Source organism: Onychostruthus taczanowskii, unplaced genomic scaffold, assembly GCF_017590055.1.
Source record: "Onychostruthus taczanowskii isolate IOZ18803 unplaced genomic scaffold, ASM1759005v1 scaffold211, whole genome shotgun sequence".
Classification (NCBI taxonomy): domain Eukaryota; kingdom Metazoa; phylum Chordata; class Aves; order Passeriformes; family Passeridae; genus Onychostruthus; species Onychostruthus taczanowskii.
Genome location: NW_024499363.1, coordinates 256299 through 275984, shown reverse-complemented (window position 1 = coordinate 275984; position 19686 = coordinate 256299). Strand labels below are relative to the sequence as shown.

General features: G+C 46.2%; 1 protein-coding gene across 1 annotated transcript in view; it reads left to right on the top strand.

The window, feature by feature from the left end:
* Positions 1–19250, top strand: part of EPHA1 (EPH receptor A1) — a 33818-nt gene extending 14568 nt beyond the window's left edge. The window contains exons 3-18 of the mRNA XM_041404525.1: positions 375–650; positions 2285–2675; positions 7167–7322; positions 8238–8570; positions 9761–9885; positions 9988–10147; positions 12617–12713; positions 13488–13543; positions 13820–13942; positions 14046–14231; positions 14661–14722; positions 15111–15320; positions 15908–16057; positions 16698–16891; positions 17208–17363; positions 18230–19250. Coding sequence (XP_041260459.1) covers positions 375–650; positions 2285–2675; positions 7167–7322; positions 8238–8570; positions 9761–9885; positions 9988–10147; positions 12617–12713; positions 13488–13543; positions 13820–13942; positions 14046–14231; positions 14661–14722; positions 15111–15320; positions 15908–16057; positions 16698–16891; positions 17208–17363; positions 18230–18308 — 2754 coding nt within the window. The 3' untranslated portion in view covers positions 18309–19250. The remainder of the gene's footprint in view (positions 1–374; positions 651–2284; positions 2676–7166; positions 7323–8237; positions 8571–9760; positions 9886–9987; positions 10148–12616; positions 12714–13487; positions 13544–13819; positions 13943–14045; positions 14232–14660; positions 14723–15110; positions 15321–15907; positions 16058–16697; positions 16892–17207; positions 17364–18229) is intronic.
* Positions 19251–19686: the final 436 nt, after the last annotated feature.

Sequence of the window (19686 nt, the reverse complement as noted above, 5' to 3'; positions counted from 1 at the left end):
TGGATGTAAACTGTGGCAGAGAGAAGTGGCCAATACATAGAAGTAGTGGGTCTTTATCTCAATTTCCAAGATAAGGCAGTGCATGGAAGAAGTAAACTGGAACCAAGGTAGGATGAAGGGGATGTACCAAGGTCTGCGTAAGTCAGATCAAATTGCAGGATCCTCTTTGCCCCCTGTGTACAGAGTTTAGGTAGCCAAGGGGCTCTAGACCAGATGCAGGTTTTGATGAGTGTAAGAGACTTTTAGCTGGTGAGGCTTCGAGCCCTGAACCCTGTGAAAGAACTGATTTTTAGGCACGATTTTGTCATATTTGAAGTGAAACTTATTTCTCACACCTGTCTAACAGTATGTGTTTTCTTCTCCCCTGGGAGTAGTGGAGCGAGGTGCAGCAGATGATAAATGGTACCCCAATCTACATGTACCAGGACTGCAGTGTGCTTTCCGAGGGTGACACCGATCACTGGCTTCGCACCAACTGGATTTATCGGGGTGAGGCAGCCTCGCGTGTTTATGTGGAGCTAAAGTTTACTGTGAGGGACTGCAAGAGCTTCAAAGGTGAAGTGGTGACCTGCAAAGAGACCTTCAACCTCTATTATATGGAGTCTGAACAAGATGTTGGGATCCAGTTTCGCCGCCCACTGTTCACCAAGGTCTGTATTGCTGGGGGTGAAGACTGAGTCATATCTTTCAGGCTTAAAGTTGTCATATCTTTCAGCTTAAGCTAGGTGTGTCTTGCTGGCTGGGACAGGCCAGGAGAACCAGCATGTAGGGAAGGGCATGGGATAGTAAGTGTTGTCCTTAGAGTAAACTTTACCCCCGGTGCCCTCTGTGATGCTCAGAGCACTCTTTGCCACAGGAGGCATAGGAGGTTTCAAATGAGATCAGACCTGTGTTCTGTGTAACCTCTTATTTAACCAGACACCACGAAGGTAAGGATTCTAAAGGGTTGTGACAGGGCTGGATGGTTACACCAATTTTTAGAAATAGTAAAGCAGAGACCAAAGGAATTTTATTTGCCTTAGGGAATAAAACAAGATTAGACCAAGCAGAGAACAGAATCCAGTTCAGGTCTCAGTGGTCCTGATTATTTACTCTGATTGCCATGAGGTATAGGGTCTTGTTTCAAAAACCTGGAGGTGATGGCTTGCTACAGTGAAGTTCTCCCTGGTGTTAAGGTATTTAGCACTGCTGTATTTTACCTGCTGTTTTCCCCAATGTTGTGCTCTCTTGCCATGGAAACATTGGAACTGCAGGACAGAAAACCTCTGCTTTTTTTTCAGAGAAAATTCTCTAAGCCCATTCTCTTCTAATAGAAGCCACAGACCTGCCCGTTCCTTTGCAGTTTAAATGAGATGCGATGGAAACAAAGAGTAATAAATGCCACCACAGGCAGAGCAGAACTCTGGTAACTGATTCCCCTCCCTCCCCAGTGCTCCTCCACCTCCCCTGCAGCCTACAACATGAATTTGTGCGATACCTCCACAACTCCTAAACATGCTTTATGATCCCTGCCAAACGCAGCTGCTCTACAGAGCCTTTCATCTCCCATCCAACTACAAGGAGTGGGTGGTGTCGTACAATGGGAAGGGGCCTGCAGAGGAGAGGATCAGTTATCAGGCTCTCCCACCAAGAAGAAAGACCACCCCACCTGCAGTCCTGCTCTTCCATGTCACAGGGTGTCACAGAGGCCTTTCCCATTTGCTCAAGCATGGAAAATATCCTCACCCACTCATTCATTCTTACCCTTTGTTTGCAGAGGCAGTGGGAATGCAAAAGTATGGGAGCATTTTTCACCCAAGTACCTACAGTCCTGAAATATGTTGAGTGCTGCACAAGGAGCACCTTACAGTTGATTATCTGAACTGCAGCAACTATAGCCTAAAAACAAGTGGCTGTAATTCCCTGGTTGGTTTCAAAGCACAGCTCTTGAGTGGTGTAGATTTACTGCATGCAACTTGCAAAGAAAATTATGACAGAAAAGGGGCAGTTCCTGAAGATCTCTGAAATCAAAGACTCAAAACATGGGGTACTGCAGAAGACCAGTGAATGACTACAAAGCAGTTGAAGGAGATGATGGAAGGTACAGAGGCAGGGAAATATGCTTGCCCCATTTTTAACACCTCTTCCAAGTGCAAAGAAAGCATACAGTGCAGTGGCGTTAGAAGCAGTTGACCAGACAACCCCTAAAAGGCCTTAGTATAAAAGAGGCTTGAGAGGAATGGGTATCTCAGCTGCTGTGGCCTGTTCAGATGGTGAAGCTGTTGTCTTTCTCTTTTTCATGTAGCTCAACACTGTGGCAGCAGATCGAAGTTTCACAAGCAGAGACATCGAGTCGGGGGCCATGCAGCTGAACACAGAAGTGTGCCCCATTGGGAAGCTCTCTCGCCGGGGCTTCTACCTGGCTTTCCAGAACTCTGGGGCTTGTGTAGCGATGGTGTCTGTCCGAGTGTATTACAAGACTTGCCCGGAGGCGGTGCGGGGCCTGGCCCGCTTTCCAGAGACGCTGGCAGGGTCAGAGGGGCTGACAGAAGTGCCTGGAGTCTGTGTGGAGTACGCAGCTGAAGAAGTGGGCTCTCCCCCCAGGATGCACTGCAGCACTGACGGGGAGTGGCTGGTACCAGTGGGCCGATGCCTTTGTGCTGTGGGGTTTGAGGAAGTCGATGGGAGCTGCGTAGGTGAGTATGCAGACACTAGCTGTAGGCCATGGGAGAGGTTCCAGAGAGCTAAAGATCAGAGTATCTGTAAGCAGAAAGTGGGATCAGGAGAGTTAGTGTGGTCTGCCTCTCTCTTGCCTGCCCTCTGTATCTTATATCTTTCCTTCTCCTTTCCTTCTCCTTAGCTTCTCTTAGTCAGTTGTGATTTTTCTCCTCATGTGTCAGGTGTAAGACCTGCACACACCTCTCCACTCCCTCTTGGGCTTCATCCAGGAGCTTTCAGCTCTGGAGCTGGTTTCTGCGAGCTGTAACTGTGTGATTGACACTGACTCACTCAACAACTGGTTCTCAACCCTTGAACAGCAGCCTTGTTCACTCAGGGCAGACGGGTCAGACACACAGAGCAGGGTATTTGTCCCATGACTAGAAAGCTGAGAGGCAGAGGGGAGAGGTTTCTCCTCTGTCCCTCATTCTTCTTGGACTGGGATGGCTTTTCTGCCATGGGAAACCATGTAAAGCATATTGCGCAATAGCGTGGTGCCTGCTCTTCTGAAGAAGAGCAATTAGCAAGCAAAAGAGTCACCAGGGTACTGGAGTCACAGCAAGCAAGGGTTGTTGGAGTAAGAAGTTCAGGGCTCTCCCTTGGCTGCAGGGGATACAAGATTCAGCTTCTTAAAGCAACTTAGTTTGACATGTGTGGTGTTTTGGGGGATATGTATTACTGCGGGGAGAGAGGTAAAAGACAGCAGATCTCTGCTCTTGCTGTCAGAGCTGTGTGGCACAAAGCTAAGGCCATAGGGATCCATGCAGCGCTCTCAGATTCAGCAGGTGCCCCGTGTCTCTGCTTTGCTCTGCTACAGGGAGCTGGTGTCTCTATGAATCCCTACTGCTTGCTGCTCGTTTTGCTTGGGGAGCTGGAGAAGGTTGAAGCACAAGATCCTTGGCCTCCTGCAGCAATCCCCTCTCCTTGCACAGCCCAGCCAGTTTTTCCACTTAGGTGCTACAGAGCTCTCCCCGCCCTCCTGAGAGCACTCCTCTGGGAAGGGGCAGGGAAGCCGTCATGTCTGGACAAGCCTCGGCTGCTATCGCAGCACAGGTTCATTCTACATCTGTGCTTTCATCCCACTCCACCCAAGTACAGCTGCAGCCAGAAATATGTTTTGCAGGATTAGTAGGGACCGGGGAGGTCTCCCAGGAGAAGAAGGGAAGAGGGGAGAACCTAGAAGGAGTAGGGAGAGGTACTTCATGACCAGAATAGTGTCTTATTGGAGCATCAGGGGAGAAGGAGAATGCAGGGGGGGGGGGATATCTTAGGATCAGCTCCCCCAGCAGAAAAGACCAGACTGTGCAATGGACAGAGGTCTTCTTCAGCCATGTAAAGTGTGAATGATGGAAGACCTGGCAGTGTCATTCTGAGTTTTGCCTGGAGTAAGGAGAAAAAAAAAAAAAAAGCTGTACCTTTCCTTTTAACAGAGAAAAGAACCTGACCTCTGTTACAGGACAGGAGACAAAAGAAAGCCAGAAGATCAGGTCCTTACTTAGTTCCCTCAATCTCTCCATCAATTCCCAAAGCTTTGTTGAGTGTAGAATGGCTCAGCCACCCCAGAGTCCCAGAAAAGCTATGCCTGCCCCAGAGCATTCAGACTTTGCTGCCCATAAACCCAGAGCTCGTGATTACCTTCCTCAAGTATGCAATTTGCTGTGCCCACGGAGGCCGGCTGTGCCCCGGCCTGTGCTCTGGCTCCCTGCTGGGCTCTGCAGGCCGGCAGGTGAGCCGAGCTCCCCGCCAGCCCGCTCTGGTGCCTGCAGCCTTCCCGGCCTGGCTGGCAGACTCACGAGGGGCACCTGCAGGAATAAGGAATGAGGGAAGCGGCCCAGCCATCCTCTCTGCCCTCTGGTGCTTGGTGAGCAGGCCCTTTCCCAGACTCGTTTTTCCCATCGTGCCGCCCGGAGCGGGTGCTCAAGGCCCGGGGAAACCGGGGGCCGGCGGGGCTGGGCGGGGGCCGAGGCTGCTGGCTGTGCGCCCGCCTCCCCCGCCGCGGGCAGCCGCCCCCGGGGCCGGGCCGGGCTCCGCGGGCCGCTCCCGCCCCCTGCCGGCCGCCGCCGCCAGCTCGTGTGGCGGTGTCCCCGCTGCTGCCCTCGCCTCCTGAATGTGTCCCTTGGAGCCGAGTACCCCGTGCAGCTCCCGCCCTGCGGCATCTCTGCCAGGCTGTGGGCTCCCTGCAAGGCATCTCCTGCTTGGAGGGGCTCGGCACCGCCCGTGGCACAGCAGGGGTGGGCGGTGGGCTGGAGTGGCGCTGGGGTCGAACAGAGGCTCTCCTGGGGTCGGAGTTACCTGTCCTGGAACACAAGTCTTATCAGGAGCGGCTGGAGGAGCTGGGGGTGTTCAGCACGGAGGCTTATCCCTCTCTACAAATATCTGAAAGGAGGGTGCAGCCAGGCGGGGATCAGTCTCTTCTCCCAGGCAAGTAGTGACAAGAGGACATAGTCTTTATCTGGTTTAGGCTGGACATTAGGAAGAATTTCTTCACAGATGGGGTGATTAGACATTGGAATGAGCTGCCCATGGCGGTGGTGGAGTCACCATCCCCGGAATTGTTTAAGAAAAGACTGAGTGTGGCACTTAATGCTATGGTCCAGTTCACATGGTAGTGTTCAATGACAGCTTGGACTTGCTGGTCTCAGAGATCTTTTCCAGCCTGACTGATTCTGTGATTCTTGCAAAGGTTCCCAACCCCAAATTTCTATCATTTACTTGCAGGCGGTCTCAGCCTGATAAGAGTGTATGTATATTGTGTCGTATCTGTGGCAGGTAGTATTACACAGGCAACATCAGCACCTCTGTGTTATACAAGAATGTGGCCATGCACTTTGTTTTTCATGTCAAAGCTCTCCTGACCCAAATTGATCCAATGTCAGGGACTCTCAAATCTTATGCTGGAACAAAGTGGCAGGAGGCCTCAAAACTTTCATCTTCAGTCCAGCCTGTAGAAGTGTTCTCAGTTGTGAGCAGCCTGAAGATCAAAGTAACTTTTACTGCCTGTTACTCAAAGGGATTATTTGATCTGGAGTGTAAGTGGAATCTCTTTAGGCTGTGACAATCAATACTTGAGCCTTGTAATTATTTTCAATGGCCTTTGCTATCATTAATCACATAGTTGCATGATTGTATCTCAGAATGATAGATTTTCCTGAGTGGTTCTGTCATTTCCCAGAATCAGAAGGTGCTGGTTGTTCCTACTTGTGATTACTTCTCTTTTCTAGGCTCTTTAAGCATCCCTTCTGCAGACTGATGATGAGTACTCTTGTTTGGCCTGTGTTAGTGGAAAGTTTTCAAGGTCCCTCAGATGTTCCTCTTTGTCACATAGTAGGAACGGCTGGGTGGGTTTTTTTTTTTTTTGTCTTCTGGATAAAGAATCATTTCCTATACTATGCTCCACCACAGAAAGCTGTTTGTGTGAAGCTCCTGAACAGATGGTTTTCTCCATTGGGATCTCTTGAGGATTACACAGGATATTGTTGCTTTTATAGTGCAATATAAAAAGGGTCATTCCCTCAATGCACAAGTTAAATGCAAAGTGGTAGCTCTGGCAGAAAATTGAAAATTAGTCTATGCATTTCTCAACCTCTGATTAGCAATAGGTTGGTTGTTTCTTTAGCTAAAGAACTTCTGATTCATTTAGCACAGGCTGGCAAACCATTAAATTCACAGGTTGCCTTAAGCTCCGTCACTGATTTTCTCCTCCCTGCTACAACCGTAGAGGTGAAGCATTGACCTTGAGACAACTGGTAAGCTGACCAGTGCTTCTGTGGATTGAACTAATAGTAACACAGCAAAAACAGGTGGTCAGAGGTTATACTGGGAGAGTGTGGCTGCTCATTTTTGTAGAACTGGAAGTAGAAAGCGTGTGTCACCTATTCTCTTGCAATCTGTGTTGGCTCCATAGCCAGTTACACTCGATGCTGTGAGGTGAACTGATAGCTTCCTAGATATCCCCCAGGGCCCTGCCAGGCCATGCTCTGGTGCAACACTTCAAATCTGCAAAGATGCTTCTGCTAAGAAGCTTACTGGCTAACTCATATGAAGTCAGCAAGCAGAAGACTCTGAGGAGTGCAAGGATTTGTAGCTACTATTCTTATTTGTGGTATGAAAAGCTTGAAGGACAAGGTGAGGACCAATCTGGGTTTGTATTGGAAGACGTTTCTGAGGTTGACTGGATTCTGTATTCATACAGCATCTGTGAGGAATTAGGTCCCCCTGCTTCAGTCTGCAAGTCCTGTCATAATACTGATGCGAGCTTGTGTTTGCATCTTCTCTCTATCTGCTCTGAGATGACTGATCTAGGTGACTGCCAGGTGTCCAGATGTTCCTTTCAACCTAAATATTTCTGTAAACTAAAAAAATGGAGGCAGATAAAGGAGTGTTCAAGAAGCTGAGCAAAACCGCCAGGCAGTTTTTTGTTGATCTGGGTTTATTGGTTATGTTATGTTGGCTTGCTTGTCCTTCCACAGCCTGCCAGCGAGGGTTCTACCGCCACTCCCTGGATGCTAAACGCTGCCTGAAGTGTCCACCCAACAGCTTGTCCAACGAGTCAGGGGCTACGTCTTGTCCCTGCAATGCAGGCTTCTACCGAGCGCCTTCGGAGGGCCAGAACATTGCTTGCACCCGTGAGTCGCACGCAGAAAGAAAGAACAATATCCAAACAGGCTGGGGGATGAACTTACTGAGAGCACCACCACAGAGAGGAACTTGGGGGTACTGGTGGGTGAAGAATTGGGCATGAGCTGGCAGTGTGAGCTTGCAGCCCAGAAAGACAAGTGTATCTTGGACTGCGTCAAAAGCATGTGGCCAGCAGGGCGAGGGACGGGATTCTCTTCCTCCACTGTGCTCTCATGAGACCTATCTAGAGGGCTACATCCTGGTCTGAAGCACCCAGTACAAGACAGACTGGGATCTATTGGATCGGTCCGGAGGAGGGCCCTAAAAATGATTGTAGGGATGGAACACCTCTCTTATGAGGAAGGGTTGAGAGAGGAGGGGTTTTTCAGCCTGAGAAGGGAAAGCTTCAGGGAGATCATCTTGTAGCCTTTCAATACTTAGTGGGGTCTGCAAGAAAGACGAAGAAAGGGCTTTTATACCAAGGCCTGTAGTGACAGCACAAGGGACAATGGTTTTAAACTGAAAGAGGGTGAATTTAGACGAGACACATAGAAGAAATTTTTTATGAAGAGGGTGATGAGACACTGGAACAGGTTGTGGGTGCCCTGTCCCTGGAAGTGTTCAAGGCCAGGCTGGATGGGGCTTGGAGGAGCCTGGTTTAGTGAAAGGTGTTCCTGCTCGTGGCGGGAGGGTTGGAACTAGAAGATCTTTAAGATCTCATCCAACCCAAACCATTCTGTGATTCCGTGAACAATGATATGGGGGAGAAAACAAAAGGTTGGAAAATGGGAATGAGAGATCAGATAGGGAGAGGCTGGGGTGGCTAGAGGGCTCCATTTGAAGTGCATCAGGAGATGGGAAGCTGTCACAGAACTTTGGGCATTAACAGCTGGATCTAACACTTCCTTTTGTGCTCCCTGTAGGCCCACCCTCGGCTCCCCGCAATGTCAGCTTCTCCCTCCTTGGCACCCAGCTGAGTCTGTGGTGGCAGCCGCCCAGTGACCACGGCGGGAGGAAGGACCTGACTTACACAGTCTTCTGCCAGCGCTGTCAATTCCTGTCCTGTGAGCCCTGTGAGGCTGGCGTGGTGTTCTCCCCCAGTGCCTCTGGTCTCACGAAACCTGCAGTGGATGTGGATGGCCTAGAAGCTTACACCAATTACACATTCACTGTGGAAGCCCATAATGGTGTCTCAGGAATGGGTCCTGCTCCACAGAGAACTGCTCCAGCTGTCTGGGTCTCAGTTGGACATGCAGGTTAGCAGAAGCAGAGAGAATTTCTTCCTGCTCATCATGAAAAGGAAGAGGAATCTCTGTGAATATTTAAGCTTTCTCCATCTTCTCCTTCTGCCTGATACATGTGTTGGTATGGTATGATAAGGGTTCTAAAGTAACTCTGCCTCTGGCATGTGAAGTCCATTAGTCATATTCCTTGCAAATCAATGTAGCAGTAATCATTATCCACCAAGAGCTATGAATCCACCAAGAACTTAACAGAGATGAGGAGGATGAAGCCCTCCCTGTCACACAGCCTAAGTATTGTTACCTGTGTGACAGGAAGAATGAGGGCTGTGTCATGAAATATTTCCTGTGACTCAGATATTGCGAAACACCAAACACAACTGAAACCCTGGTGTAACTGGAAAATAAAAGGTTTGAAAGCACGTAGGGATGAGGATGTTAAATCTTGACACATTTCTGTAGGTTAGCTTCAATCTGGCTAGTTTGGCTGTCCTGTAAACTTTCCAGAGCACCATGAAATGTGATTATAGAAAGGTGACATCACAGTGCTCAACAGCCCTTGGTGCATTCCCCGAGTTCTAATTTAGTAACTAAATATGACTTTTCTTCCTGATGCTATGCGGGGGCAGCACAACTCTGAGCTAGAAAAGCAGAGCTACTTTTGCCTTGCCTCATCACTTCCTGATGAAGATGAAGGACAAGGAGAGAGCCAGGCTTAACTCCTCAGTCCTTGCAGACTCTTGAGAATTATCTTTTTATTCATGAACAGCATGCATTTGCAGTCAGCTGAGAGATTTTGAGCATTGAATTTCACTGTACACTTATGCAATGCAGCTGCATTCATAAATCATTACATAGGGTAGCTGTGCTGCTGCTGTAGGAGCATAAAATCCTGATATTTTTTATTTCAGATTGGACACTTTCAGTGCAGTTCTGGAATAAATGTAATTTCTTGGAACATGGATTTTGTTTTGAGGGCCAAACACAGTTATGCTTCCACTGTTTGGGCAGAAGCACACCATTCACAGAAAGCAATTAATTAGAACCAGAGACCTCCTTTCTCTTCCACCACACAAGAAAAAAATGACAGTGGCAATGCGACTCAGTTCCAGTTGCATGGTATGACCAGAGCTTCTGGTGGAGAGAGGACATAATTTTCATTGTTTGTATTTCTCCCTCATGTTCTCTGTTCTCTCCCACTGCAGCTCCAGTGACAGTATCCCAGTTTATTCTGACACAGAGAGATGACAGTAGTCTTTCTGTTTCTTGGCTTGCCCCACGGCAACGCAGCCGGACCTCGGTGGAGTATGAGGTCATGTTCTTTGAGAAGGTAAGGCCTGCCTGATTTGCTCTTCCCCCTTTCACCCAAAGGGGTGGAAGTATCCTCTTGTTCAGCATGCATTTGTTACTTGATCCTGTTTGGTTCCTGCAGGGGGAGGAGGCACGTTACACAGTGAAGCACCTTCTTGAGCCGAATGTCACTCTGCGAGACCTGCAGCCAGACACAGCCTACCTGCTCCGTGTGAGATCCATCACACCCCTGGGGCCTGGGCCCTACTCCCCGGAGCAGGAATTTCGCACCCTTCCACCAGGTAAAGGCCAAGCACTGGTATCTCATCTGGGAGAAACTCACTTCCCCATCAGATTGTACATTCTCGTGGTACATGGATCTCTTTTTGTGTTCTGCTGGCTGTAAGGCAAGACACCACTCTCCTGAGTTCCTTGTCACCAGAGCTACGCCTGTTGCTTTGTAGAGACAAAAGACGTTTTTCTTGTTTCCTTGTCATCTTAAAAAATTTGCTTGCACTTTCCCCTTTAGATCTGATCTGTCTCAGTTTATTGTATTGTACTGGCATAATAATTAACCAGACCTTCATTTAGTTCTTGAAAGACATTTTAATTTGGCAAATATTTCTAAGTTTGAGTGCTGGTCTAATGATTACCATATGCCTCCTTCTGTGTGCCAGTTCCTAGTGAAAAGGAGAACTCAGAGAACCTCAGCTTTTTTTTTTTCCAGCTTTATCAGTTCCACTGTATGTAGGCCAGCTCCTGAATGTAGCTCTGCCCAAAGAGATGGTATGTGCCACTGAAAAAAGTTCTTCACCAAAGTACAATGTGTAGAAGGCCAAGCTGTCAGGGCCACAAGAAGACCTTTCTCCTGTGTCAAAGAACATCATACATAGGCGTGACACACAACCTCCTCTTTCCTTGGGTCACCCAGAAGCTTCCCCTTAATCTAAAGTTTTCTCTAGTGGAATTTGCTCTCTCTTCATCCCACAGACTCCTATTGACCCTATGGATAACTTTAGAAAAGTGCTGCATTTCAAAGACTAATTTTATTGTAATGAAATAAGGACACAAGGAAGAAAGCTAAGGCATACTTTAATGTAACTAAATAGTTAGATTAACAGTGTAAAAGCTGATAAGGAGTTGGGATACCATTACTGGAATGTAAAGGCACCAGGAGCTTTTGGTAAAATCTTCATGAAGTCACAGTGACAAATGATGATAACAAAAATGTTTAACCAATTAAATAATGTACTACCCAGGCCCTGTGAAAAATATGTAAATTATCATGAAAAATTGTTTTGATTAAGAAAGAATAAGTTAGAAAATACTTTCATCAATATTATGCTTTATTTCAAATGAAAGTTAATCATGTTATCGTGCCAAGACAAAGGTATTTTGAATATGAAAGGGATTAAAAAGAAGTGCCAGCAAGGTTTCATTTGAAGGTTCTTGTTTGATAATACTAGGAGCATTTTTTAGCTGTTATAGTCTAGAAATATTAGTGTAGGAGGATTTGCAAAAAGTGGCAATTTTGTATTTAAATCTGAATTTGATAATTTAGATCTCTTAAATTCCTGCAGAAGTCCTGTATATCTAAATGCTTCTCCATTTATTAATAAAAGATACTATTTCACTTTCCAAATCTTAGCTTTCTGATTTTAACAAAACAAAGACATTAGCTCTGTCTCTTGATTTCTGCTTAAGTAAGCTGATGGTTTTTAATAATTTTAGTGAGATGAGTCAGAGGAAGAATAACTAGTGTTAATTAGGCTTTATGGATGCTGGCCATTCGACTAGATGTTAGGAAACACTTTCCCACACAGATCTGTGTATCATTTGTTCCTTGCTTTAAAATATTTTAATTTGTTTTAAAAAATTATTTATGGAGTTTTTTTCTTCTGGATGTTTTCCTAAATCTCTTTTGGAAAAATATTAAAAATTATGTAGAGTCTCATTACTTCTCAATTAATGCAAATGCATTTTAAGTTCTTAATTTTGTTGTTGTTTTTTTTTTTAATTATGAGAAATAAGTTTTAAAAAGACCAGCAGAGGTAATATAGCATTTTCTCTGATTAATTCAAATGTACTCTGTGGAAATGCCTAGCTTTATCTTGAGAACCTAAATGGAAGGAGACAGCCTGTGTTATGTGAACACTCTCTCACAGCTATCCAATCACAGAATGAAACCACCTGATTTTCTCAGTTTTGAGAAAATAGGAATATGATAGACTGCAAGTTTGTAAGTCAGTACTTATTTCAGGAGTCCTAAGCAGTGAGGGGCTTTTGTTAGGGTAATTAGGTAAGGGACCAGCCCCAGATATTGATGGGAGGGGAGCATATAATTAATTTAATAAACAAGAAGAGAGTCACTTTAGACTGTTGAGGAAAATCATGTCTTTGCTTTGCCATAGTTTAAATCAGCAGGAAGAAGGGCCTGATCTGAAAGGATTGTTGGAGAGAAGTGGGGGGAAAAGAACATCTGTTCTTCACTTTTGAAAGTGTAATGGAATTTAAGTAGGAAATCAGACATGGGGATAAATTACTCAACTGGAAGACCAAGATTGTAGATAAGAGTCAACCAGATCACCACCAGAAGGTGCTCCATGCACATGAATAACAGTGTGATAGGACTCCCATCTGGTGGCTCTGCTGCCTGGAAGACAAGGGTCTGTAACTTGCCTAATGCCATTAACTGGTGGAAGCTGGGTGGTATGTTCCAGGCAAGTACATATTGGTCTTAAGTCATATGGCCTCTCTCTTTGTTTCTGCAGACACTGGAGCTCTGTCTGGTGGAGTCATAGTCTCTATCATCTTTGGAGTTCTCCTATTTATTGGTCTAATTGTGGGATTTTTCATGTTTCGGCGAAAGTAAGTATTGACTTTTGTTATTGAGAAAGGTATAGATGTAGGAATAGTGGAGCCATGGGAGCTTGAGAAAGGGAGGCCCGGATTTCTCACAGAATATTGTATAGGCCAAGGTTAGTTAGAGAAGAAAAACACCAGCATGCTGCAGCAAGATGGAAAGGGTCTCAGTAAATAATTTTGATTAGCATGATTGGAGGGATTGATACTGTAATATAATGTTTGCTGTTGGGAACAGAGGAATATGTTGTGATTTCTCAGTTTTGTTATAATCCAGCAGTATCATATTGTTATCATGACAGAGGACTAAAAACATTGTTATGGTACAATCATTTCTATAGCTGCTGACCAGTTGAGTGGAAATACATGTGTCCAGTAATTTCAAACCATTTTCCATATACCGTTACTGTTGGGGTCCTTTACCCATATACAGAATTCTACTTTCCTTCTCAATGTCTTTAAGGCTGCTGTTGCTTAGTTTTAAGAAGATCAGATATTCTACTGACAGCCTATAAAACCCATGAAATAAACAGAAATTCATCTGTAACTCAGCACAAAACTCCTTCTATGAAAACAAAGCTCTATTTTTAAATGTTAATGAAGCATCACATTTTATTGCCGGCTGTACTGTTCCAAGTAGGGGCAGTGTCTGGTCCCGCTTTGCTCTATGCTACCCTGAACTCTGTTCCTAACCAACTAGGGCAGACACCTTGGAAGTCTTGCTTTTCCCTTTGCTATTTGCTGACCATTTTATTTTCACAACTCTTTTTGATGTTCCAGGAGGGCTCGTCGGAGACACGCACGGTCGGATTACAATACTTCGGGCTTTGAGCGAGGTGAGATTCAAAGGGGTAATAAAACCAGGGGGAAGCCTAGAATGTGTTGGAAGGAATGAAAAGAAACATTAGTTTGAAACCAGACACTGGCATGGCTTTTCTGATGTAATTTGCCTCTTCCCACAGCAGTTCTACTCTTCAACGTAGGTTTGGTAGATTTTTTTTCTGTCATTGTCAGAAGCCCGTGGATTCACTTCTGCTTTTGTAGTTATGCTTTAAAAATGTTGTCCAAAAAGTTGAAAAGTTAATTTGCTCTTTTGTTTTCCTTTACCACAGAGAAGGTCTGGTTAAAACCCTATGTAGACCTGCAACCCTATGATGACCCCAGCAGAGGTGTGCTGGAGTTCACAAAGGAACTGGATGTCTCTTGCGTCACTATGGAGAATGTGATTGGAGAGGGTGAGTTACTTATTGCTCTCCCTGTCTTTCAATTTCCCCACACTGTTGTTTTGTTGCCTATCTCTGAGTTCGTCTGTGACATTTTGCCTCTGGTTGTCTTCAGGGGAGTTTGGGGAGGTCTATCGTGGGTCCCTGCGACTCCCGGGGAAAGAACGTATTGTGGTTGCCATCAAGACTCTGAAGTCAACATATTCAGACTCACAGTGGTGGAACTTTCTGCGTGAAGCAACAATTATGGGGCAGTTCAATCACCCGAACATTGTGCGTCTGGAGGGAGTTGTCACCAAAAGTAAGTAAGAGTGTGTGAGAGAGTCCTGGGATAACAGCAGAAGCTGGCACATATCTCAGGCCTTTCTTAGAGACCTTGCTGTCAGAGAGGCTGTTCAGGGAGAAGACAGGCATTGTCATGTCAGAGAATGAGGGAAGGAGGAGAGGTATGGATTTCCAACAGAGTCCTGAGGCAGTGTTAGGAGGGATCTTCTAGAGCTGGTGAGTAGATGAGAAGTCTGGATAGGGAGGGATGCTGCAGGGATGTGCAATACAAGGAGGAGCACAAGATCATTGGGAGATGTGTAAGGAGAAGGGGCAGCCAGCTGTGCCAGTGAAGTGGGGGTGTTAGCTGGGGTTGAACATGGTTCTCTGTGTTGGGGAATATGGAGAGCTTTGAAAGGCATGAGTAAAATTTGAAAAAGGCTGAAACCCTCTTGTCTTCCTCAAGGGAGGCCAATGATGATCATCACTGAATATATGGAAAATGGAGCACTGGATACCTTCCTCCGGGTGAGAAAGTTCAATCTGTAATATGCTTGTGCACTGCCAGAACTTGCACTTGACCTGGATTTAGGGCCCTAAGATAAAACTAGAAGTAAGATCCAGACATCCAGTTACTTTCTACTTACTGACGTTTTCAGTGTCAGCAGCAGAAGCTTAATGCCATCCAGTTTGTTCAGCGATGAGAGTGGCGTCTTTGGTAGTTGAAATGCAACTGCTTAATGATGACTGGAGACCACCACCAGTCCCTTAGTGAGAACCTGTTGGGGCCTTTGGGCTGCAGCACTGCTTCTTTGCTTGTTCACCACTGCCCACTTTTGTATGTTCATAAGGTCAGTGACTAGAAACCAAGCGGATCAATGTCACTTCTCTCACTTCTTCTTCTTCTTCCATGCAGGAGAACGAGGAAAAATTTAGCCCTGTGCAGCTTGTGAGCATGCTGCAGGGAATAGCCTCTGGCATGACCTACCTTTCAGAACACAATTACGTGCACCGGGATCTGGCTGCTCGCAACATCCTGGTCACACGCAGTCTCCAATGCAAGGTGTCTGACTTCGGTCTCTCCCGAATTTTGGAGAATGATGCAGAGGGAACCTATGAAACCAAGGTAATGCAAACGCAGTCTTTCAGCCTTGTGAATTAACTGTAGGCTCTGAGGCAAACCTGTAATAAAATTGCAAGTCATGGTGTGGATGGTTCAGAAGGTGGTGCTTTAGTCTCTGGAATCCAGGTTGATTTTGTTTGCTAAGAAATTCAGAGGGACTGTGGTGTTAAAATGAAAGCAAAATAAGAGATCTGATCTCTTGGACTCCGTTACTAAACCTAGCTTTGAAGATAGCCTTGCTGTGATCAGAGTTTTGGACTAGAGTCATCTCCATGTCTCTTTCAATGAAAGTTCCAGTAATTCTAATGTATGGTGTCCTTCAAAGCAGGGCTGTGGCTGGTGTCAGGCTCTTACTCCCTCTCTTACAGCAGAGGTTTTGCGTAGCGTTCAAGTGAACAGAGGGCTTAAACTCATTTACTTTCCAAGAATATTTCTCTCCTTTTGAGAAATTTCCGTGTGGTGGTTACATGTCACTTCAAATGAAGTGGGCTCAATCTCTGAACCACTTTGTAAGGTCCTTGCATGAAAACACTGGAGAAGCACAACTCAGTGATATATGCTGGATACACTATGTTTCTGCTGTTTTACAGGGTGGTAAGATTCCTATCCGATGGACAGCCCCAGAGGCCATTGCTCATCGCATTTTCACCTCAGCCAGTGATGTCTGGAGCTTTGGAATCGTCATGTGGGAGGTGCTGTCATTTGGTGACAAGCCATATGGGCACATGACCAATCAAGAGGTAACAAACATTGAGTTCAAGAGCTGATTTAAAAGATAAACGAGGCATGTGGGAAAAACTTTTGTAGATCTACCTCAGCCTGCAGTGTGTTTTCCTCCCTGCTTAAAATCAGTGCAGCCAAGTCAAGGGCAATAAGTATTGAGGTGTCAACAGCAAGAAGCCAGATTGAAGAGTGTTTAAATCCATGTCATTTAGAGCCATGGCATTTGGATCTGGGGATACTTTCTATTGGTTTTGTTTTCTCCTTCCTCTGGCTCTGGTGCATTATGTCTGGTCTTATTCTAGCCTCAGCACATGCTGTTAAAATTATTCCTGAGAGTCTGGTTCCCCTTCTCTCACTGTGCCAGGACCATTTGGTCCTCACTTTTCCTCACTTCTCATGAACATGTCCTGTGTGGCATATGGGAGCTAAACTAGTAAAGGACTGAAAACACATGCATATGCCACTTAAGTTTTTGGCATCCCTTAGGTGTTTTGATCCTGTGCCGTGCTGCCCAAACCCTGTGTTTTATGTGTGTAATCTACACCAACCCCTCCCTGGCAGCACACTGTGAAGTGGTGAATGGCTGCTCCCAGAGGTCTCTGGCTCCTCTTCTGCTCTCTCTGCTCTTGGCCAGATTTCTCTGTGTCCTCTGTGCAGGTGATGAAAAGCTTAGAAGACGGGTACCGGCTTCCCCCGCCTGTGGATTGCCCATCTATCCTCTACGAACTCATGAAGAGCTGCTGGTCACACGATCGGATGAGGCGGCCTCATTTTCAGGAAATACGGGCACAGCTGCAGCATTTCATCTCAAGTCCCCAGCTCCTCCGGCCTGTTGCAGACTTTGATCCCAGGTAAGCAGGCAGTCACCAGAGGAGGAGGGGTTAGCTGGGCACTTCACCTCCCTGTCCCAGGCAGGAGGAGAGGCAGTGAGAGCCATGCAGACTGGAAAGATGCACCTTGAGTGCGCTGTGTGCGGAAGATAGTGGTCATCTCTGTCTCCTGGTGACAGAGGGCAGAGCCATTGGCCTGCTCTGACCTCAGTGTGCAGAGAGCAGATTAGCTGGCTCAGCCCTGGCAGAGGGTGCTCGCTTCCCCTTTGGTTACTGGCTCCTAGTGCTGTCCATTTCAGGTGGTTGCCTGCCTAATGAAGGGTTTCTGTGTCTCTAGGGTAACACTCCGTCTCCCCAGCTGCAGTGGATCCGATGGCATTCCCTACCGATCCATCCCCGAGTGGCTGGAATCCATTCGCATGAAGCGCTACATCTCCAACTTCCGCACTGCCGGCCTGGACACCATGGAGTCCATTCTGGAGCTCACTGCTGAGTAAGTGCAGCCAGGCTCCCACAGGGCACCTCAGGCTGTGCTACAAGTTGCTGTGCTCATCCCTGTGCGATCTCAACAGGCACTCAGATTTACTTGGAAGGCTTCTCTCCTTCCTTTTCCGTGCAGTTAAATGGAAATGGACTGGCTTTTTGACCTAAAAGGGAAGAATCAGCCCAGAGCTCAGAGCAGCTCAAACTGTGAGACAAATTCCCCAATTACCCGTGTCCATGCTTGAGGCTCTTCAGGGGTCTTCAGCTGCTCTGAACTTATATGAGACACAAACAGCAAGGGGAAAGAATAGATGGCAAACAGATCTCTAACCTGACCGTCTCCCCACTCTTGTAGGACTTTGTAGGATAGTTTTCTTGCCATGAACTCCATATAGACTAGTGATATCCCCCCCACTCAATCAGCCAGGCACTGTTGTGTCATAGAGTAAGTCTTTCTGGGCTCCTCAGAAGGATTCAGAACACAGCTGTGTTATTTTGTCAGGGATGTTCAGCCAACTCCAACCAGGGCAGTTACATGAAACAAATGAGCAGGTTCAGACCTGCTGAAGGGTTGAGACATGGCCCCTATCACAAAGCTGATTTAATCACAAGTCCTGATTTACTGGGAGCACAGGCCTAGCCACGAGGTAGAAGAGGTCAGTTGACTGGGTGGGCAGAGATAGTCAGGGAGGGGAGGGCAGGAATATCTAGAAGTTTCTTCCCTCTAGAGAAAAGGTAGGTGCACTAGGAGGCACTGAGGAAAAGGAAGCTTTCTCAACTTATGCTTGGTAACTGTTTCTGCCCTTACCCACATCCTTGTCCCTAATGAACAAGAATAGCAATTAATTTTTTCCTTTCTTTTCCCATTTCCTTCAGGGACTTGAAACAGATGGGAGTGTCACTTCCAGGCCACCAGAAGAGGATCTTGTGCAGCATCCAAGGCTTTAAGGAATGATCAGCATTGCATTCTTAAGCTTGAAAAATGCCCATCCTTACCAGATATCACTTGGAATCATTCCTATGGCAATTGCTTCCAAATGAGTGACTGGACAAGCAAAGCAAAACAACCAGAACTGAAAAAGCTCATGAGGCAACACCACCTGCTCTCATTTCTGTTCCCCCTTGCTTTAGCTCTACAGCAGCCATCAACGTTTCAGAGCACTGGTCTTACAAAATATTCTGTTTTCTGCAGTCGACTTCGTGCAGCACTAAGTAGGCCCTGTAGTCCTCATACTGGACTTTCAGACCCTCAGTATATCACATGGAACACAAAGTGGGTGGAGGGTGGTGGATAATGTTTTAAGATTGGAGATGAGGGTTCAAGATAGACTGGGACATTCAGGGAACAGGCACAAGAATAGAGACAGGTAGAGACAGGGCTCATTCACTCCTTGGCATACATTCCTTCCCACTTCAGCACCCTTCTGTCTTTCTTATATGCATCAGGAACAAACTATTCAGTCTTGACAAGGCTGCTGGTAAGGCATGTATTTTTTAATGCAGCTGTTCTTGCCATGAACACCACCCTGTGGTGTACCTCTTTCTTGGGAGGAGAAGCTGGGAGTAGAAGCACACCCCACTGTAACTTGAGTGATCACATCACCTCAGTGTGTTGCTGTTTTGCACATGCACACTTCAGCGGGGAGATTTACATCTCTCCAAACTGCTTAATACCTTTTCTTTTGCTGTGGACAGAAAACCCTATATGCATCCATTTTTCTCTGCCCCTTCTTAAGAGACAATAGTCCTGTTTGGCTGGAATAGGGTATTTGTAACAGAAAAATGTGTAGGTGGTCTGTCTTATTCCTTCTCTGTGGAGGAAATGTTATTATTTATCAGATCTTAAGACAGTTATAGTCTGTAAATAATATTTTGTAAATAAACCTGTGGCAGAGCAGGCTGTGTTGGAATTCTTTGGCTTATTTCAAATGTGAGTGAGACCTTCAGCATACATAAGTCCCAGCAGGGTCCTTACATCCATCTTTAGTTGTTTCAGCCAATGGTCTTTGCCCATTTAACTGCAGATGTAACATGGAAGTGCAATTGCATTAGGATTAAAGGATACCTTTGCAGCTGATCACTTCAGATTTTTTTTCAACCCACTTACGGGCATATCTATCTAATGTCCACGTCCATTGTTTTACAGATCCTGTGATTATTCCTAAATCATAAATATTAGCAACTACTGTTATGTTTGATAAAATACATTTCTCCTGCAAACTAGACTGTCCAGGAGAAAGTCTTAGGAACATCAATGAGAATTCTTCTTTCTCCCACTCAGGAAGAGTAGCTACCTGGAGATTTATTTTTCAAGTCAAAGTTGGTGCACATGA